The sequence below is a fragment of the Trichoderma breve genome, chromosome 3 (genome assembly GCF_028502605.1).
Source record: "Trichoderma breve strain T069 chromosome 3, whole genome shotgun sequence".
Lineage (NCBI taxonomy): Eukaryota > Fungi > Ascomycota > Sordariomycetes > Hypocreales > Hypocreaceae > Trichoderma > Trichoderma breve.
Window position 1 is genome coordinate 1,595,867 of NC_079234.1, and position 20,604 is coordinate 1,616,470.

General features: G+C 45.2%; 7 protein-coding genes across 7 annotated transcripts; 4 read left to right on the top strand and 3 right to left on the bottom strand.

The window, feature by feature from the left end:
- Positions 1 to 325: 325 nt before the first annotated feature.
- Positions 326 to 1,819, bottom strand: T069G_04919 (fungal zn(2)-Cys(6) binuclear cluster domain-containing protein; the record flags this gene model as incomplete). Its single annotated transcript, XM_056172129.1, has 1 exon — positions 326 to 1,819. One exon carries the CDS (start codon positions 1,817 to 1,819, stop codon positions 326 to 328), a length of 1,494 nt encoding a protein of 497 aa, XP_056028987.1.
- Positions 1,820 to 4,478: 2,659 nt separating this feature from the next.
- On the top strand, positions 4,479 to 5,299 carry T069G_04920 (uncharacterized protein; the record flags this gene model as incomplete). The annotated part of the gene is made up of 3 exons (XM_056172130.1): positions 4,479 to 4,855; positions 4,906 to 4,977; positions 5,029 to 5,299. The coding sequence occupies 3 exons, from the start codon at positions 4,479 to 4,481 to the stop codon at positions 5,297 to 5,299; spliced, it is 720 nt and encodes a 239-aa protein (XP_056028988.1).
- Positions 5,300 to 5,506: 207 nt separating this feature from the next.
- Positions 5,507 to 6,949, top strand: T069G_04921 (membrane dipeptidase (Peptidase family m19) domain-containing protein; the record flags this gene model as incomplete). Its single annotated transcript, XM_056172131.1, has 7 exons — positions 5,507 to 5,570; positions 5,623 to 5,776; positions 5,837 to 6,140; positions 6,201 to 6,277; positions 6,330 to 6,419; positions 6,487 to 6,788; positions 6,843 to 6,949. 7 exons carry the CDS (start codon positions 5,507 to 5,509, stop codon positions 6,947 to 6,949), a joined length of 1,098 nt encoding a protein of 365 aa, XP_056028989.1.
- A 239-nt stretch (positions 6,950 to 7,188) lies between these two features.
- T069G_04922 (AMP-binding enzyme domain-containing protein) lies at positions 7,189 to 15,283 on the bottom strand (the record flags this gene model as incomplete). The annotated part of the gene is made up of 8 exons (XM_056172132.1): positions 7,189 to 7,515; positions 7,572 to 8,045; positions 8,652 to 9,470; positions 9,609 to 11,009; positions 11,067 to 11,156; positions 11,212 to 12,852; positions 12,934 to 14,612; positions 14,674 to 15,283. The coding sequence occupies 8 exons, from the start codon at positions 15,281 to 15,283 to the stop codon at positions 7,189 to 7,191; spliced, it is 7,041 nt and encodes a 2,346-aa protein (XP_056028990.1).
- A 332-nt stretch (positions 15,284 to 15,615) lies between these two features.
- Positions 15,616 to 17,399, top strand: T069G_04923 (cytochrome p450 domain-containing protein; the record flags this gene model as incomplete). Its single annotated transcript, XM_056172133.1, has 6 exons — positions 15,616 to 15,699; positions 15,803 to 15,966; positions 16,024 to 16,615; positions 16,669 to 16,903; positions 16,947 to 17,020; positions 17,079 to 17,399. The coding sequence occupies 6 exons, from the start codon at positions 15,616 to 15,618 to the stop codon at positions 17,397 to 17,399; spliced, it is 1,470 nt and encodes a 489-aa protein (XP_056028991.1).
- Positions 17,400 to 17,506: 107 nt separating this feature from the next.
- T069G_04924 (aminotransferase class I and II domain-containing protein) lies at positions 17,507 to 18,879 on the bottom strand (the record flags this gene model as incomplete). Its single annotated transcript, XM_056172134.1, has 5 exons — positions 17,507 to 18,022; positions 18,082 to 18,191; positions 18,240 to 18,330; positions 18,391 to 18,524; positions 18,591 to 18,879. 5 exons carry the CDS (start codon positions 18,877 to 18,879, stop codon positions 17,507 to 17,509), a joined length of 1,140 nt encoding a protein of 379 aa, XP_056028992.1.
- A 563-nt stretch (positions 18,880 to 19,442) lies between these two features.
- T069G_04925 (methyltransferase domain-containing protein) lies at positions 19,443 to 20,472 on the top strand (the record flags this gene model as incomplete). Its single annotated transcript, XM_056172135.1, has 4 exons — positions 19,443 to 19,644; positions 19,702 to 19,768; positions 19,825 to 20,292; positions 20,349 to 20,472. 4 exons carry the CDS (start codon positions 19,443 to 19,445, stop codon positions 20,470 to 20,472), a joined length of 861 nt encoding a protein of 286 aa, XP_056028993.1.
- Between the last annotated feature and the right edge of the window lie 132 nt (positions 20,473 to 20,604).

Consider the following 20,604-nt stretch of genomic DNA (forward strand, 5'->3'; position numbering starts at 1 on the left):
TTGTCGCCCATGGTTGAAACCACCCACCAAATCGTAAGAAATTCTGAGAATGGATGCCATGATACTGTTGAAATCGTGATGAGGAACATTAATGAAGCCCCTTTTTTCAACCTTAATCGTTCTGGGTGGGCATCAAAGCGTAATTGTAATTATAGATACTCAGAACGATAACTGGTACCGTTCACACAAAAGCCACAGAACCCCAATTTATCGAATAGCACATGTATATAGGTACACGAAAATGATCTCAAAATGCCCCAATATCACGCAATCATGGAACGGTTAGTCATAATTGTAGTTTACTTAATGATGATTGACAGAGTATCTAAGCCTGTCTCGCATTCCACAGCTCAATCCATCCCATGATAGTTCGCAAGCCCCGTGATATATCGCCCAGTAGCGAAGATGCCGACTTTGAGAAACTATCTTGCTTCTTTCCAGTTACCAGTCTTTCCCGCTCTTCGATTAATGCCACCAATCTATGAAATCGAGCTTGTAACGCCTTCCGAAGAAACCTAAACCGTACTCGTGAGGGAACCTTGAAGTGACCTATGCAAAGGGCAATGCCGTCATTTGAGCTGTCTGGCATTGACTTTGGTCTCGTCACAAACTCGCTGCGAGCAGTCTTCTGCAGAATATCGAGCATCATGCGCACACTAACCAACGCCAATAAATGCAAGATACTGTCAAGTCGGCAGTTTTTACATTTGTGGAGATGAGCAAGCGATTCTTCCACCTCCTTCTCTAGCATTAACACACAATCTATTGGCATGAAGCTTGAGCTCTGTTGCTCTAGCTTTAGACTTGCAATGCGTTTCGAAACGGTCTCCATGCAGTCGCATTGGATTTGAACCAAGGTGACTTGCGTTGTACGCCAGGACAATTCAGAGCTGCTTTCACGACTGGCATGAAGGTTCAATGATGAGTCGCTGGGCTGCGAGGTATTTGATGGCGATTCTGAGCCCTCTTCTCGAGGAGAACAACTCGCATCTTGAAATGAGATTGATGAATAGTGTAGCAGCTCATTTGCTTGATCCTTGTTGTCAGAAGCCAACATGGAATTGTTCCCCGATGTTGTGATTGAGTGCTGGCACATGCATGGCTCTCGTACTAAGGACGACTCGGGTTCTTGCATCGATAGCGAATCATTTACATCTGATTTTGCGTTTATATCTGGCAAGGCAAACGATAGCATGTCATGAGGATCAAAAAATCCTACAGGAATCGCCGATGCAGAGGCTTGGGGTTGAAGGGAGCTCGAGATATCGTCCAAAAATGAAGGCATTCCATCAAATGCAGTTATTTCAACAAGCTCCATCGGAGATTCTGTTGATAAGAACTCTATCGTTTCATTCTCCGGTTGCGGCGTCTGATTGAGCTTGTTGATGGTTTCTGTTTCGTTAAGTTGCCCTAGGTCACCTAGCAAAGGCACCCAAGCGTCGGGTATTTGTCTAGGCGTAGATGCTGGAGGATCGCTCGGCTCAGCCTCCACAGCGGAAGACTCAGCTAAGTGTGTTGCAGGCTCAGCATCTTCAATCTCAATTTCCGGAGTGGCAGGCTTTGGGATCTCTGTCTCGTTGGGCTCTGTGCTAGTTGGCAGCCTACGACCAGACTCATCATCCGCGACGACTTTCTTCGCTCTCGGACGACCCATTCGACGCGACAGGCTGTACACACAGTCCACTCTGTGCACAGAGCATCGGCGACAGGATGGCTTTTCATGACCGCATTTGACCTTTGCCGTTTGGCAGTTGTCGCATGAGGTCCTGTATTTCGGGGGTTTCCCTCTCTGTCGGACTCCTCCATCGGTACCAGCCATCTCGAATGCAAATTGCCGCGAATGTTTGTGAGGATCATCGACCGCGATTGGTATGACTAAAAGATGTTTGGTTGTTTGTTCATTTCAATACGCGTCTCCCCGTGCCGTCGACTTGATTGCTCCACCCGTCCACCCGTCTCTTGGTACACAAAGAGGGGATAGATAATCCTGCTGTATAAACAGCTTATGATGAAGTTTGTTTCACAAATCATGTTCTACTAATACAGGGCCTGTAATCTCATTGTTGGTACCCTCTTTTTTTGCCAGTACGCAGGTAGTGGCGATGAACGAATAACCGAAGCACGGCAGGCTTGGGATGCAGCTAACCCGTTCGTTGCTGTGATTTAAAGTTGAGCTTAAAATATCCTGAAAACTCGCCGGAGTTATCTTGACCTTAATTCATCCCTCTTACGAGTAAGGAAATTAATGAATTACCCGACGAGAAGAAAGTTGCTAAACAAACTTACTTATTGTCAGGATTATGGAATACTCAACTGCGCTCATGATCGCTACCCCAGTAAATTGCACGTGGAGGTTGGAGGACTCACGAGGTTCCGTGATGGTGCCTTTCCCGACGACCCGACATGCCAACAGCTGTTCTGCTTAACAAATTGTACATGCGCACCGATAGTAACCTGAATACTGTTCAGTTGTAGCTTACAGAGCTCAGTAGATGCTACTATGAGGTACGAATTACGTACTAGTTGGCTATCTTGACTGCTGTATCTCTCTGCTGTGTAACGGTGCACGAAACTCCGCTCAACACCTTGATAGGTAGATTGATCCATGATATACACCTGATGATGCATGGCCGTCCAGATACTGGTAAGACTCGCAAGTAGGCCATGGTACAGCTACCCATATATCTGACAGCTGTTTGATGACCGTTATAATGTAAATCCTACAGAAGCTGCGGAGCGGCCTAGTTAGCTACTGCGTTCATGACGATGTTGATGATGAACTAAGAGGAACATGTTAATTCTATGAATAGACGGAGCGTGTTAGGGGTGGCCAGGGGAAAGATGAGATGATCCAATAGCGTCAACCGTGTTAAACCTTGTCCCAGGTAAGCATGATAACTTACCGTACTGAATATGTAGTAATATCGGACGTTGTATATAAAGTTATTTTGCAAGATGCAGAATACATCTCATACTTCATACCTTTTTGTTTCAACATGCAGCGAAGTCATTGCAACTGCTCGTTCACCGGACTCCAAACAATTGCAGCAAATCTCGGCCAAGAGAAACTTTCTTTCGATGACCTTTTACAAATCGGCTCTGACTTCATTGGCTATTTCCAAACAATCATCAATTGCGAAAGATGTGTCACCACCAAGCGGATGACGAATATGTTGTCTCAAATCACCTCACGACTGGTTTGCTTCTATGAAGCGGCCTACCTCAATGCTGCTACAAATACGATACAACCCAGAACACGGTCGACCAGCGACGCGGGGTTACTACTGTCGCCTCCTCTATCACAGCATGATCATCTAAGCCCTTTGTCTCCGGCAACACAACCATCACCAAGCTGCCAGCTGATGCTCGGCGAGATGAAACTTGGGAAGCTTACACTCGAGGGGAAAGAGGCAAGGATCCTAGCAGAGGTGATTCTGGTGGATACTTGTCTCGAGCTCAATGGCAAGATACAAGAATGGAGACTCGTCATGGATGAAACATCGGAGTTTACTGATGACCAGTGTGATACTATTTCATCAAATTGCTTGGATAGATTGGCCAAGTTAATCGGCTTACTGCAGTTTGATGGGCTTCCTCAGGTTTGCTAAAGCGGCGAAATGTGTTTCCAAGATTAGTCTGTATTATCGTTGATCAGTAGTATTTATTGAGAATTATTAGTCGATTGTCTTAAAATCTCACTCGATTCTCTCTATACAAATTTCCAACCCTGCTGTCTGGATCATTATCTTCCTCTCCCTCAAGGAAAGCAAGTATACAGCGTAATATAATGCCTGTCGTGGGTACGGGGAATCCCTCCTATGCAAATAGCCGCCTACGGTGGACATGGATCCCATGCAAGCGCTGTTCCACAAGATTGGTAGTTGCTTGCTATGGTGGAGATTATGATATGACGGGAAATGTTCGTGATTTAGCAATTTTATGTTTCTAGAGTGCAATGTACCATAAATAATAATTCATTACTTGGGCATAACAACATTCCTGTTCGGCCGTGAGGCTATACCACTCACTGTCAGAAAAGCCCTGATGCCTTTTTGGCAAAGCTCTTGAGAAACGCTTACTGTGAAGATTGTGCTCCATCAGGTGGGTTATCTCATGGTAACGGTTAGAGCTGCCCCACGTCGTACCAAACGGTGAAGGGTATTACAAAGTTGATCTGTCTTGCCACTCGGGTTTATAGAATAATAGTGGAATTATGAATGGATAAGGCCACGTCGCAGGCTTGTTGAAAACCGAACCCGTACCATAGATCTCGGTGATCGAGGCTCATCGTCGGGAACTTGGAGACTCATCGCCGGTTTCCGACATGTCGCAGATACGTTAACAAGTCTAGATATTTGCCCCAGCACATTCATTTACGCGTTGCCCAAACCGGTGATATCAAGGTGGTGTTTGTAGTCCATTCAATTACTACTGCCTTGGGCTAGAACATCGAGTTTTCAGCACTCTGCGTAACCAAAATGCCGATCAACAAACTTTCCGCAAAGTCCTTGGACTTGGATGTTCCAGACAAGCCACTCATCTTTGTCGTCGAGGGACGATACCAGAATTGGATCAAACCAATCATTCTGCTCGAGTGTATTAACAAGGATTACGATGCGGTCTGTCTAGATGGGCCAGCAACCAGGACAGAGTGGTACACCAGAATTCATCCTCAAAAATATGTACCTGCAATGATAGATAGCTCTCTTGGTGAGCGTATTACCTCATGGGATAGCTCTCAGATCCTCTTGCACCTGGCCAACAAGTATGATGTCGAAAAGTCATGGTCAGGGTCCACTGTAGCTGAGCAGTTGGAAATTGGGAACTGGCTGACATTTGAGACCGCATCTCTTGGGTACGTAGTCCGCCATTCATCCATCGAATAGACGACTGACTGCTTTATAGGCCCACCGCAAAGTACTGGGTGTGGTATTCTATTCGAAAGCCAGAGGACAAGAACCCCAAAGCTGAATCGAAGTACGACTATCTCTTTAATCCATATGTTGTTTAAGCTAAAAGTTGTTCTAGGATGCTGGCTGATCTGAGGGTCCAATACGGTATCCTCGACAAACATCTGTCTCAGCCCGGCCAGACATTCATTGGCCTCAGAGATCGACCAACAGTTGCTGACATTGCCATTTATCCTTTTGCTGACGATCCAACTATGGCTCGCATGGGACTAAGCAAAGATGACTTTCCAGCTTTAAAGGAATGGAGCGAGAGATTCTCGCAAATCCCAGGAGTAATGAAGGCATATATGGAGATGGACTCTAGAAAGGAGGACGTAATTGAGGAATGAACAATTTTGATGGGGATTCTAGTAGTAGCATATCCGAAGGAATACACTGGAGTTTAATTTGCATTCACTACGCAATCATTTTAGCTCTCTCATCTACGTACTAGAGCTCGTTGGCCGACATGTTACTTATAGTGTTGACATATATATTCCACTCTTTCTCTATACAGGGTTCTCCAGATACTACAAATCTCAATCCACTCTGAAACCATGGAGTCCGCTAATGACCATCTCATTCTTGCTAAGAAATTACTCGCCGAAACTCCTCTAGTCGGTATGTATTCTCAGCACCGACAATGCAATTTGCCAAACTAATTATGGCATAGATGGACATAATGACTTTCCGTTTATGATTCGGGGGTGGCATTCCGGAAGAATTGGCGAAATTGATGCTCGCCGAATGACCATTGCTCATACTGACATGGAACGACTACGAAAGGGCTGTGTTGGAGGTGTATTTTGGAGCGCCTATGTACCTTGGTAAGAAGTGAACGTTTATTTGGTCTTTTTGGATACGCTGATCAGGTGCTGTGCTGGCAGCCCAAACGAAAATTCGACCAACAATTTCTCGACCGAAATCCACTACGAGAGCCTTCGAGCCACACTTCAACAAATCGACATCATTCATACATTAGTCGAAAGGCACCCTGATGACCTTCAGCTTGCGACAACTTCTAAAGAAGTATGGCATGCTTTCCAATCTGGCAAAGTAGCAAGCTTGATTGGTGTCGAGGGCTTGCACCAGATTGCCAATAGTGCCAGTGCTTTGAGAAATTTCCACAGGCTGGGTGTGCGCTACATCACCCTAACACACGACAGTAACAATCTCTATGCAGACTCAACTGTTAGTCATTTGACTGAAAAGAAGAAATTATTCTTGGCATGATACTAATGGAATCTTCAGAACGCCGCCGCCTCGCATCATGGTGGATTGTCTGAGAAAGGCGTGGAAATGATCAAGGAGATGAATCGAATTGGAATGTATGAGTGCTATATGGTTTCTACAAAATTTTATGAATACTAACTATGACAGGATTGTTGATCTATCGCACACGTCGGTACAAGTCCAGAAAGAAGCTTTGTCCATAGCTAAGGCTCCAGTCATCTTCTCTCATTCTTCATGGTTAGTGAAATCTCCTTCTTCTCATTTAACACTCGATGGATCAATGATGGACTTACTCTCAAATAAGTTCTTCCGTAACATGGCATCCGCGCAATAGTCCAGACGATGTTTTGGATATGCTGAAGATCAATGGCGGCGTTTTTATGGTGTCATTTCTTCGCAAACTTACCGATGCCAATAATCCGACTTTGAGCAGAGTCGCAGACCACATACAATATGTTGGAGAAAGAATTGGATATGAGCATGTGGGCATTGGATCCGATTTCGATGGTGTTATGCAAACTCCCCTTGGGCTGGAGGATGTTTCCAAGTTCCCCTTCCTTATTGCTGAGCTGCTAATGCGCGGTATACCTGAGCCGTCCATCAAAGGTATAGTGGGCTTGAATGTGCTAAGAGTTTTGGATGAAGTACAAAATGTCTCAGAAATAATGAAAGGGAAAGGTGTAGAAATGTTACATGACTGGATCGAGCCGATCTGGGACGAGCAAGTCAAAGATGAGGTCAAGCGGGTTAGAGGTGTTGTTGAATAGCGGATATTTCTTACAAAGACTTGCAATAGGAGCGACCTTTGACAAAGGTTGATAGTCTATTGAATTGATTCGTCCGCTAGATAAAGTTCAGCATGGCAGCTGTCGTATTTTTAAGCCTGAAAAGATGTTGAGTATAAATTTAATTGAGCGCTAATCTAACCACTTCGTGGCTTTTTATGATACTGCAAATGATGTGATACTATTTGAAGCGAGTTTTCAGGATGTTTTCCTCCGATAGCTCATTGATCTATAGCGTCCCAGAGTATTTTACCTCCATCGCCCCTACCAAGAATGTGCCTATGGACATAATCGTGATATAACCACATCAGTCGATATGCCCAGACAATTATCAAGGCGATGTATGCTGGACAATTGCCATCGTCATCAACTCTCCAGGTCGTAAGACGAACCAGCCGCTTCAAGAATGGCCTCCATCCTGCGTCGAACACTAATTGGCCGTATGTTCTGTCGGACCCTTCTAATTTTAAATAGCGGGGGAAGGTTTCAAGGTAGTTAATGTATTCTGGTGGGAGATTATTTTCTCTAGCTCCATGGAGGAAAAGATCCTAATCACAAATTAATAAAAGTAATTGATGGGTGATCTAAGGCTTCCATTACTTACCACGTATCGAGCACTTGGAGTACCGTTAGGCCGCAACGGCCATTTTGCCTTCAAGGTATACACGGCGAAGCTTTCACCAGAGACTTTGTGCGCTTCGTCTAGTTGATATGCTTGGAGCTTAACAATATCGTACACAACTCCACTGCCTTCAGTTACCAATAGCTGGTGAAACTCGATTGCAGTCAAGAGATGAGCGATGCCGCACAGTGATGGAACGGGAATCTGTGTGTCGCCATGGAGCAGTTGGCGTTTTCCAGTCCCGCCATTTGGGAATTCTTCGATGCTAGCATAGCACGGCTCGGAATACGGGATTCCAAAGACGTCGAATGTGACATAATGGGTTGGGACATTGACAATCCTGGTAGCCAATGGAGTGATGTTTCGACCCTTCATGGAGCTGGCTTTCATGTTAGAGCCATATCCAAGATACCAAATGTGCTCTTCCTCTTGCGCCGCAATTTTCCAAATCGGAAGCTTTGTTTCGTTAGCCATTCGCAAATTCGTTTTTCATGAAGCTGTTAATTATGACAATCCAAGAGGAAAGAGCATTGAAAGTAAAACGTGAATAGCCGTTATCGATGAGGAATTGTAGTCATCGAGCTCGGTTCCCGACATTCAGCAACGGTAGTGGAAGACTCAGTGTCCTTGTATGATATCTTCTCTGTATCTGGGAATCTCACCATGGTTCATAAATGATTCCAATATTGATGCTCATTCATGAAAAACTAGATATCAGAAGACACGTGGGATGTCGCATTCATGAATGTTTTAAAATTGGACAATATGGTTATCTGGTACTCAATCTTGTATTCCGAATTCTATAATAGCCCATAGCGCAAGCCGAAAGTCTTAAGGAGCCTCAATTATCTACACTGTAACATGCCTTGCAATTTCCATCGGACTCTTCGCCGTAAATATCTCCCTCAAAGGCACTTCAAGCCCCAGTGCCCGTAGTCGATGACGAAGTGCGACCGCAGCATTAGAATCTGCTCCAGCAGAGAAAAATGACGTGTCGGGCAATATTTGTATATCGCTCGCGTTTAAGCACATCATCATCTCTCTCTGAATGATTTTAATTACCTCTAAAAATGGTAGCAATAGCCCATGCCCTGGAGCCCGAGGCGGGACACCATTCGAAACTGACGTCCCATTGTGGTCCATTGAGCTTCCGTTAGCTTCTGTAGCATCTGCTAGGCGAGTATGTAGATCATGTAGCAGGCATTCATCTGCTATTGCCTCGAGAATTGTCTTTAGAACATGCTCAATGGTGTCAATAATAGCATGTGGTAACCGGTTTGTATCGTGCTCGATATGAAGCGACCAACAGTCTGTATCTAGTTCGAACCATTCCAACATTAATGGAAATTTGGCCCCTTCAGCAAAACGAGGAGATACAGTCACATCGCAATCTGGTAACTGCAGCCACTTATCGAGGCTATTGTTTCGGAGATGAAATGTCACCATGCAATCAAAAATTGGATGTTGAAGATCACCGCTTGAGATGTTGAGTGCCTCCAAGATTTTAGGGAATGGGATCGCATTGGTTAAAGCTTTGATTGCCGAATCACGGACATTTTTCAGTATCTGCGCGAGGCTCGCTCCGCCTGAAGTAGATCGTGGACAATCGAGCTGTATGCGGATGGGGAGTCGATCGAGGAACTGTCCCAATGCTTCTCGTTCAACTGAGGAACAACGATTGGCATTTGGAGCCCCTAGTACAATGTCATCCTCATTCATCAACCACTGCAAAAGAAGAGCAGCGACTGTTAATGCCATGTGATGGTGTGTTATACCAAGCCGCTCTATCAAGGCATTCAGCCTGGTGATTAAATTCCCCCGGAACTCGCAAACTCGGTATGTCCCATGGAAGGCTGCTGTCACAGAAGGAAGAAGAGGGACCTTAAAATGGGATAGTTTGGAGATCTCTGCATCCTCTTTACGCAAGTAGTCTCTCCAAAAGCTTTGCTCAAGGATTGTGGGAGTATTTTGCCAGCGATTTGAGCTTAGATGCTGCGGCTCTTTGTGTGCTTTTATGACCTTTCCTGCGTATGCGGTTGAGACAAGGCGAAGTAAATTCTGCAATGTGGCCATATCGGCGATGCTGTGAGAAGTTGTGATGACGATCTCGGCCATTGATGTCTTCTCTTTTCGGTATTTAGGTTGACATATAATGTGGACGCGAATTAGCTCATCATGCTCCAAGTTGAACACACAGTTTATCTCTGATGCTATATCGAGCTGTTCCACCTCGCGAACTTGAGGAGCCGAGCTTCGAATAACTCTCCTCAGGCCGTCAGGCCCTTCCACGAAATTGCAGCTAAGTACTGGGTCCGACGCTAATGCTGTGTTGAAAGAGTTCACGAGCCTGGTGTAATCTATTTGGCCATTGACGGTTAAAATGTTGGCAATGTTGAATGCCGTGACTGTCGTTCCAACCTGATATTGGAACCATACTTGCTTTTCCAGCTCTGTTAACTCCTCCATTGGCAACGCGTGGTTGCGTATTGATTCCTTTGTATGACCCTCTGAGCCTCCCTTAGTTTCCAGCAGATGTTTAATCGCGTTGACTTGGTCTTGGAACACTGGAGACGGCAAAAGTTCGCGAGTTGTAATCTCAACAGCGAATATTCCCGTAAGTTTCGTAGCTAAAAGCAGGACCAAAACCGAGTGCCCACCCAAGGAGAAGAAATTATCTTCGGGACTCAGGCGTACGGGAGGTATTAGTTGAAGAATTTCGCACCATGCCTCTGATAGCTTGGATTCAACACTGGTGTCATCCATTGATATGGATAGTCCAGGCAGAGTCTCGTTATGAAGAAAAGACTTTGATTTGTACATCTGTTCCAGGGCTTTGTTATCAACTTTCCCATTTGCTGACTTTGGGAAATCAGCAATTGAGATAATCTGTTGAGGGACCCATGAAGGAAGTTGGGTTTCGACCATCCTGTTACGGAGCCGATCTATCCGCTCTTGTGTCCAAGTTTGAGATTGCTTTGAACCAAACGAGACATATGCCACGAGTAAACCATCAATTGCCAGCACAGCACACTGCGAAATGTCATCAATTGCTGGCTCAGACAGAATCGCATGTTCTACTCCATCAAGCTCGATGCGAAAGCCACGAATTTTGACTTGACGGTCTATGCGACCCATATATATCACCCGACCATCTTTCACGCCGATGCCATAGTCGCCAGTGCGATACATTCGTTCTTTTGGATGCCATGGATCAGGGAGTACACGTAAAGCCGTTTGTTCAGGAGCGTTGATGTACCGTTCAAGCACCTGCACACCGGCCAGGTATATCTCGCCCTGAACTGCCCTCGGAACGGGGTTTTGCTTTTCATCGAGAAGATACATGCGCGCTGTCGCTGAAGCCTTTCCAATCGTGATTACATCGCCTTGGATCATTCGTTCGAACGAGGTGCTAATGGAACACTGAGAGAAATGATTGGTTAGCTGCGTCTAAACAAGTAATGTATTAAGCTATCATACCTCTGCTGGCCCATAGGCATTATAAAGTAGCTTCTTAGTAGCGAACTTTTCGACAATAGGAGCCGTCATCGCTTCTCCGGTAGCATATATCTTCAACATTGAGCATTATTAGCAGAGAACACATGTCGAAGTGATAGCGACTCACAATCTCAAGGTTTGGGTAATGTTCTGGCTCCAGCACAGACAAAACTGCCGGGGTCATGGTTACTGTATTAACTTTTAGTAGGTGGGCATATGGATCTAATGGATCTCTCAGAATAAGTGTTGCTCCATGCAGTAGCGCAGAAAATATTTCTTCGTTGCAAGCATCAAAAGCAGGTGACATGAATTGGGCAATTCGCCTCCCGGGAGCGGCAAACATCGTTGCCTCGGGATTGCTCTGGAATGCCAGAAATGACCGATGAGTTGTAGGAATACCTTTTGGTGCTCCAGTCGTCCCCGAAGTAAAGATGTAAACAAGAACAGAGTCTGCATGGCCAGTATCAGGTAGTCTTGAGGCCCGTTCATGGCTACCTACACCAGACAGCATATGATTTACAGCTAATGCTTTCTTCTCACCTACTATTGGGACTTCGTTTTTCTGTGCAGAGTTGGGGACAATAATGGCAGCTACTTTGCTAGCTTCTAGGACCATAGCCTTTCTTTCCATCGACCACTTAGGGTCAAGAGGAACAAAGGTACGGCTTGTTTTGAGAATTCCTAACAAGCCTAGCAGCCACCCGACTGACCCATCGCCATATATGGCAACACTCGTGGCCGCTGTATCAGACAAATGCTTATTAATCATATTAGCAATAATGTTTGTTTGCTGCTCGAGTTGTTTATAAGTGAGCGTATTGCCTTTGCAATCTTCAATGGCGATGTAGTCTTGGAACCGGTCGATCGACTCCTCCAATGCCATCTTGACTGTTTGTTCAGTTTGTTTGATCCTTAATTTTTCTGCTTGAAGATATGCCGTTTCTTGAATGATATTCAACCGCATACATTCGCCCACCAAGGTGTGGTTTAGCACGCCCCGAAGTGCTTGCTTAAAATGCCCGCCTAACCGTCGGATTACACCTTCATCAAATACACCGCTATTGTGCAAAATACGAAATTCCCCATTAGATTCTATCAGCAACGATAGTGGAAATTCGCTATTTTCCAATGACTCTGCCCGAATAGCAGGAGGGTGTGAATTCTCATCGGGGAGTGGTGGTTGAAGTGCCACCAGGCTACTTATGTGGCTGCCGATGCCAACTTGATCTGAGCGTGCCCAAGCATATTCTCCAAGAGAAAGTATGTCGCCCATAGTCTTGTGGAGTAGCTGGTATACTGTTTCATCTGCATCAATACTGATAACCAAAGGCAGAGTCGACATGTATAAACCAATTACGTTATGGAATTCAGGGTGTGACGCTCTGTTAGAGAACACGGAGCCCATGACGATTGTGGAGTTGTTCTCAAAAGTGCTCATAGCCATTGCCCAGGCAGTATAATACATGCATGCTGGCGATACACCAATTTGGGTTGCAAAATGAGCAACTTCATCACTATTAACAGAGGGCCCGAATAGGATAGAGTTATTCGGACTGGTGAGGCTCATATTCCCTCCAATGGCGACATCGGGCTTCTTAGGGAGGTTGTCTGCCAGTTGCACTTTTCTCAAGTATTCGGAAAAGAAACTTTTGGCACGAGCATCGTTCTTTTGCTGGATTGATATCAACTCGAGATGGCCCTCAATGGAACTGAGACTGTGGGGAATCTTCCGTCCCTTTGCAGCGTGTTCAACATTCGCCAGGAGGATCTGCAATGACAAGCCGTCCATTAGGCTGTGATGAGCCGTTAAGACTACTGTCAACTCTTCAATTTCTTTTGGCATACTGACGGCTGCCGTGGCTCCAAGAACCGCAGTTGGGTGATATACAATAAATTCCAGCGAGCAGCCCAATCCGACATTAGTATCGGCTTTCTGAACTGCTTCTTCATAATCGGATGAGTCGTTAAAGAACTGCATCTTGGGCTTTCTCATTGATCGTTTATGGACAATCTGAGCGCCGCATCCTATGGTCAGACACAGGTCAGTTCTGAATACTGGTTCCGCTTGCCAGACCGCTCGCCATGCTCGCTCAATCATGCTAGCATATTCACTTCTGTAAGACAATTTGACTTGATTCACATTTTTCCAGCTGCAACTCAATGTTGGCAATGCTAGAGTTAGCTGTAAACTGGTCAAGGGACCAATGTCGAAGCTGTCATTCTCCAAAGCTAAAATGCTTCGGGCTTGGTTTCGAAGAGATGTTAATTTCTGCGTAACAGCGGATCTCTCGTCTGCGAGTGACTGCAAAGACCCTTCTTCTGCAATGGTAATACTCGCTGAGGATTTGGCTATTTCCTGAAATGTATGACCACTAAAAAGATCTTTGGGGGAGATGTTGAGATTTAGCTGACGGAGGGTTGAAGCAAGCTTGAATGCTAAAAGTGACGAGCCGCCTAGCTTTAAGAAAGAATCGCTTTCTTGTATTCTCTTCGGTCCATCTCCAGAAAGTCCAAAGATATTTGAAGCAGCGTCCAAAATCTTTGAAAGTCGTTCTTCTTCAGCCATTGTCTTGGGATCTGACTGTTGTGCTGCGGGTGGTAAGGGCATGGCAACAGGTGTGTTCGAGCCCGTTGTGCCATCCGTAGCTGAGATAACCTCCAGCACCTTTCTATGCTGAACTTTACCGTTGGAAGATGTAGGAAAGGATTCCACAGTCTCTATCCGATACGGAATACAGTAGGTAGACATTGATTCCCTCGCTTTCGCCAAAAGTGCCACAGTATCAATGCTCTCTGGAGTCACCACTGCAACAATTCCATCTTCTGTCACTGCAGCGCAGACAGATGTTACACCGAGCGACATACCCACATGGCTAAGAGCATTTTCAACGTCTCGGTCTAGATTCACAAGGAACCCCCCATTCTTGACTGTTCTATCTTTTCGTCCGCGGAACTCGATCAACCGGTCACCTTCAGGATTTGGTATCCATCGGCCATAATCGCCAGTTTTATAAACTCGTGTTGAGTTCCAGTAGATGAAATTATTGTTTGTTTTCTCATCATCCTTGTAATATCCGCGAGAGAGGCCATCTCCTGCGATGAATATCTCTCCTTCCACAAACGCGTCTTCGATCAGTTGATGGTCGCTGTTCACAAGCTGAATTGGGCTTTGTTTGATTGAGATCCCGATCAGTAGCGGATTGATTGCATTCGTTTCTGGGTCACGGGTTACAACATGTATAGAGCCCATAGAGGTCGTTTCTGTCGCTCCATATCCGACCAGAACTCGAATACCAGCATCCAACAAGGATCCCAGCAAATCCTGTTTTGCAGTCTCGCCGCCAAGAATGACGGTATGAACATGATTTAAAATGCTAGTGTCCGGCGAAGAATCCATTATAGTGCTCAGTATTGAAGGTGTAGCAGCCACTACAGTACATGAAGGGGCTTTAGCGTATATGTCTTCGGCTTGGGTTGGGACCACGGTGCCACCATTTCCTAGGGTTGAGAAAAGCATACAAGCGCAGGCTGGAGTATAGTATTAGCTCATTTATATAGATGATAAAAGTTCGATAAAAATAACGCTTACCATCAAAAGCCACCGACAAAATATGGAGCAGCCTATCTCCTGGAACGATGTCCAAGTTCATGGGACTCGTCGTAGAGTATAGACGCAAAGACTTGTGCGAGAGGATGACGCCTTTTGGACACCCGGTACTACCACTTGTAAAGATAATGCATGCATCATCATCTTCCAAGGTCTGAGGATATACGGACGGGGAAGTCTGGGACGACGATATCGACGGAAGACTGGTCAAATGTAATACGTGATGCGACCCCTTGGCGGCTGAGAAGGGTTCTGGAGTAGTATTGATGATGATACGACTTTCGACTGTGTCGCATACGTAATTGATCATTTCAGGTGACCATGTCTTGCGATCGATGGGAACAAAGCAGCCTCCAGTTTTTAGAATGGCTAGGATCGCGATAATGTTGAAGCTTCCGTGAGTTGTTACCAACAGAACTGGTGATCCCCTTCCAACTCGCAGAAGAGTCAAATCGTGAGCTAAGGCTGATGAAATGTCATCCAACTCTCTATAGGTAAAGGATCCATCTTCATGTTCGACCGCAAGATTTTCTGGATATTGCCGAACAGACTGGGCGAATAGTTCGCATAAGTTGGTGGGTAATGATGCCATGACTGTCGAGTCTAAAGTTGCATAATGGAATGAGAAGAGTTATCTAGTCTAGTCCACGGCTTAAGTATATAGTATACATATAAATAAGAACACAATTAATTTTGATACAAATCCAGCGTCATGATCGTCTCAACTGCTATCAGCCATCTTATTCCGATCCCGACGGTCCGATGACAATCGGACCGTCGGTTACCGACACCAATCCATCACAGAGTGTTATACAAGTAATAAACGTCAAAGGCCAGAAATAATATGGTAATTTTGAATACTTTGTAGAGCAAATTTTACCGATTCCTCATATGCTTCCAATTTACTGTGTCATGCGTTGAATCATGCTTTCACATTTGGTGAACCGACTGAGTGATTACTATATCCTCACATTGCCTCTTTTCGTTGTTTTAGTTTACTTTCTCCTTGTAAGATACTTCTCTAAAGCTTCTCAATCAGAAATTTAGATTATCCCTTTCAACTAATACCCATTTCAAGCCGTGCTAATTATATCTGGCCTTGCCATTGCAGTCCGCCCAACGATCTAGTCGCATAAAACCATTTCCTGGCCCACCCTTTCGCTTTCCTAACGGACAGGGAACAGAGAAGTTTTTTAGCGGACGAAACGCAGCTCGAAGATGGAGAAACAGCTACGGATCTATATACAGTATCTGGTCAGGCTTCAAGCGCGAAGTGTGAGAATCACCTAGCATACAGGAGTGCCATAATGCCCACTAATGCATGCTTTTCAGCGTCATAACCAAACCTGAGCACGTACAAGCCTTCTACAAAGATTCACATAATCATATCAAAGCATCTGATAACAACGCAGGATGGCTTTTTGGAGAGCTACTGGGGTCTTGCGTTGGTGTTGTCAGTCAGAAGCGGTGGGTGAGAGTTCGCGCACCTTTTGAACACCACTTTACGCGGCCAGCATCTCTCAAGAGATCATTGCTTTTCCTCAACGAATCAAGGGTGTTCTTACAATCGATGAACAAGGAGAATAATAGTACCACCATTAACGTAACAGATGACCTTAAATATTGTCCCTTTTTTATGGTCGCAAGCATCTTCTTTGGTCCTTTGTCGGCAGCCCAGCGGCATGAGATCTACATGATTGGACCTTTGAGAGAAGTTTTATTCAGGGACGCATTCAGCGGTGGTGTCAATCGATATTCATTTGCCAAGTATCTACCTGGTTCGGCTATGCCAAAACTTCGAGAGTTTCAGCGCCGCTGGGAAGACTTCGTCAAGAGGTCGCACGACGAGGCCACCCTTAACAGCGGAGGCGCCATTGTGTCCCTTTGGGAAACGGTAGAGCGTGGGGGATTATCCAAAGAAGAGGTTTGTTGAAGAATTTCCACTTCCTCCGGCCATCTCTGAACGCATCTAACTAGAAGCAGCTTCTTCAAACCTTAGATGAGTCTTTATTTGCCAATCTAGATGTCACTGCACATGCATTATCTTGGGCCATGCTCAGAATTGCTCATCACACAAGCACTCAACATGATGTTCGCCAAGAAATCGGGGCAAATTCTCACTCAGAAGAAGATTACGAGGAATATCTCCGCCAGGATAATACTCTCTTGGCAGCCTGCATCCTGGAATCCTCCCGGCTGCACCCAATTCTCCGTAAGCGGGCAATTTCACTTGACTCCATGTATTCTGCTGACAGTTTTGACAGCTTTTTCAAATCCCGAGTCAGCGCTGACCGATAAGACTGTCGGCGATTTTAAGATTTTACGAAATGTATGACCTCCGCGAACATTTACTGAGATTTACATGGACACCAAACTAATCGCACTAGACCGATGTTATAGTAGATTCGTACGCAATCAATGTAGACAACGCCTACTGGGAGGACTCTACAATATTCAACCCTCGCAGGCACCTCGGCCAAAGAGACCAATCGCGGCGATATAACATGTGGCGTTTTGGATTTGGTCCTCGGCAGTGCTTAGGGAAGAATGTGGCCGACATTATTCTCCGGGTAATTGTTGCGGAGATGGTACGCTGTTATCGGATTGACATTATAGGTAAAGGTGGAATTGATGGCATTGAACTACAAGCCGATAGCTGGATCGGCTTGCCTGAATGTATGGTAAAACTAACTCCGCACACGGGGTAACTTCTCTATAATAGGCATCTCCACGAGTAATTAATTGAAATTGTATCTGGAAATATAATCTGAAGGCAGGATACAAAGAGAGCTCAAAAACACGCCGACGGGCAGATCTACCCTCGTATTCCTCTCCACCACTTAGCGCATACCGTAGCCCAGCTTTGAACACTCGAGTCAGTGGTAAATACTACTTTAAATCCAACTGCTTCTTCAATACGCCGCAATCCCTGCAGTAATTTGTCTTCTGGAATTGCAAAAGTCAGCCGGAACCAGCCCGGCTGGAGCTCGGCGTAATCCGCACCACTGCCAACGAACACTCCGAGCTGAGCACATCGATGAACGAGAGCCTCTTCGTCATCAAAAGTAGTACATTCTGCTGATAATCTTAGCCAGATGTACAATCCAGCTACTGGCTTGTAATATTCCAGTTGATGAAACTCGGCAAACTGGATAGCTATTTGAACAGCTCGATATAACCTCTTTGTATTGAGGTCCACGATCTTTTCCATTTCCGATGTATTGGAAAGCATTGGTGAGATCATGACGGTGGCAGCGTTGCAAAGCTTTGCATTGTTCAAAATAGCCTGCGACATTCGTAATGCCTTATTCGCTTGGCTGACCAGGCATCCCTAGAATGGTATATCGATTAGCTCAACAATGATTTGCACATGAGAAATATTGCACTCACTAGTCTAATGCCACTGCAGCCGAAATCTTTGCTGATGCTATAAAGGACATGAACTCTTGACCTTTCGACGCACAGGGCGTCCAAATTTCTTGACAAAACCGAAGTAAATTCTGTCTCCGGGGAATTATATACGCCTTTGCATCTTACCAATAACTCGCCTCGGTCTCCAAATGTTGAGAGTGCGTAGATCTCGTCAGAAATAAAGTGCAAATCGGCCTCTTGGCAATATTGTAGCAAACCATCTATCGCCTCAGTAGGGCAAATATGCCCATAAGGGTTGTGAGGATTGCAGAACAGTATTCCTCGAACCTTGCATGAAGCCTCTTGTGCTGCTGATCTATAGGCTTGGACTATGTCACTTGCGCTTTGAGACTGTTCAAAAGGAACATAAACCGGTATCAATTGAACAGAATTTCTCATAACCGCCGATATTTGAAAGCTTCCTACTCATTTATAGTAAGCTCGCTGAGTTGTTAAATACATTACCATATACGCAAATATTTACTCACCCCACATAGGAGCTGTTACAAGGAGGCCATCGCCCATATCGCATATATCATGAATTAGCGTATCCAAGACCGTGCTACAGCCAGGTCCAGTTACAATATGTTCCGGTCGTACCGGTACCATGGGCGAGAAGAAATGATTGAAGAATGTTGAGAGGCTCTCTAGAAGTTCGGGAGTTCCTCCTAGACCATTGGCGTATGAAAGGTGTTCTTCTTTTAAGGCTTGGGAGCAGTTTCTTTTGAGTATGGACAATACTTCAGGCCGAATAAGCCAATTCTCAGCAGTGGCCATATCGATGATAGAGATATTCTTCGACCCCTGCCGTGCTAGTGGTCGTTTGAACTGCTCCCGAAACCAAGCGTTGTTCTCGATTGCCCGCCGCGATAACATGATTCCTGTTCAGCTATGGACAACGATGCGGCTATCAGTATTGTGAAGTTTGCTGATAAGCTACTCGGGCATTCATGGAACTGAACACCCCATGAAATCGAAGATTACAAGTGAGATAGAGTATACACATTGGTTTTCGCCAATTTACGGGTTTATTCGAGATTAATACACTACTTGCTCCACGATTAAACTTTTCTTACCATCTTATTTTGCTTACCTAGGTACCCTAGGATAATCGGAACCCGGCAAGGTGGCACAGCTCGGTAACCGATTTGAACCAGGAGAACATGAGAAATTCCAACTGAGTGGATGCACGCGCAGAGTGGATGATCATCAATAATTGTTTATTTTATCAGGGAAGTAATTGAAGGCTATATTCCCCTTCCGTGTCTTCTCGGCATAACAAAATTATCGCTCTGTATTCATTACTATCTTGGCAGCTAAAGGAACGGAGCTACAGCGCCATGGCTTACGACGCTAGATCCAGTGAAACATCCGCGGAAGACGCGGCAAGAAAAGCATACATCCTGCCCCATAATCGACAAGAAATTGAGCGAATGAAGAATCAGCATGAATGGATAAAGGGCTCCTTTGGTGGCTTAATTAAAGCTCCAGTTGACTATGAACGAAAGAATCAGAAGATTTTAGATTCGGCAACTGCTGATGGTACCAAGTTCTATCAATCATCCATGTCTCGAATCATGTGTACTGACTTTGTGTGAGGTACTTGGCTATGCGACGTTAGCTCATTGTTTCCACCTGAGACGGAGTTTGTCGGATTCGATATTGCGTCAGTCTTTGAAGCTGTATAGCAATCAGGATTTTAATTAACATGATATATCGCAGACCTGAATTATACCCGCCATCGGAGAGTCTTCCATCCAATGTCAACTTAACCCTCGGCGATCTATCACAAGAACTCCCTTCCCAGTGGACTATGTATTTCGACCTTGTCCATCAACGATTTATCTTCCCAAGTTTCTCAGTCGCCGCTATCGAGAAATCTGTCGAAAGATTAGCCAAATGTGTTAAGCCTGGAGGCTGGATCCAGTTTGTTGAACCGGCAGCAAATGAGAATGTCTCAGGTCCAGGCCCTTCAGCCTTCGCAACGTTGCATCAAATTGCCGATTTATTCATGCAATGTCCAAATCCTAAAGAAATCATACTGTCACAACTCGAAAAAATCGGATTTGTTAATATCAATGTCCAAACATTGGATATCGTTATTGGAAAATTCCAAGATCATCGCGAGTTGGACATCCGTGGGCGAAAAAGCATGCGCGCAGCCTTTAATAACATGTACCCGAACACTAGGTAAGTTATTTTCGAGCATAGACTATGCTGCCATGCGCTAATCGTTCTCGTTTTAGCCCTGAAACCCTGAGTATGTCTACAAAGGATTGGGAAGATTTACCTACCCGATTTAATGAAGATTTGGAGACTTATCGTACTGCCATCAGACACCACATTATTTGGGCCCAGCGACCGGAGTAGATATACAGGGAGATTCTACTCTCCAGGTGCCTCCAAAGGATGGCACTGGGGCTATTATGCCCATTATATCGATAGTTAGACACTAACCGCTGTGGTGTAAACGAATCTCTACATATCTTTTGAGTAGCTTAC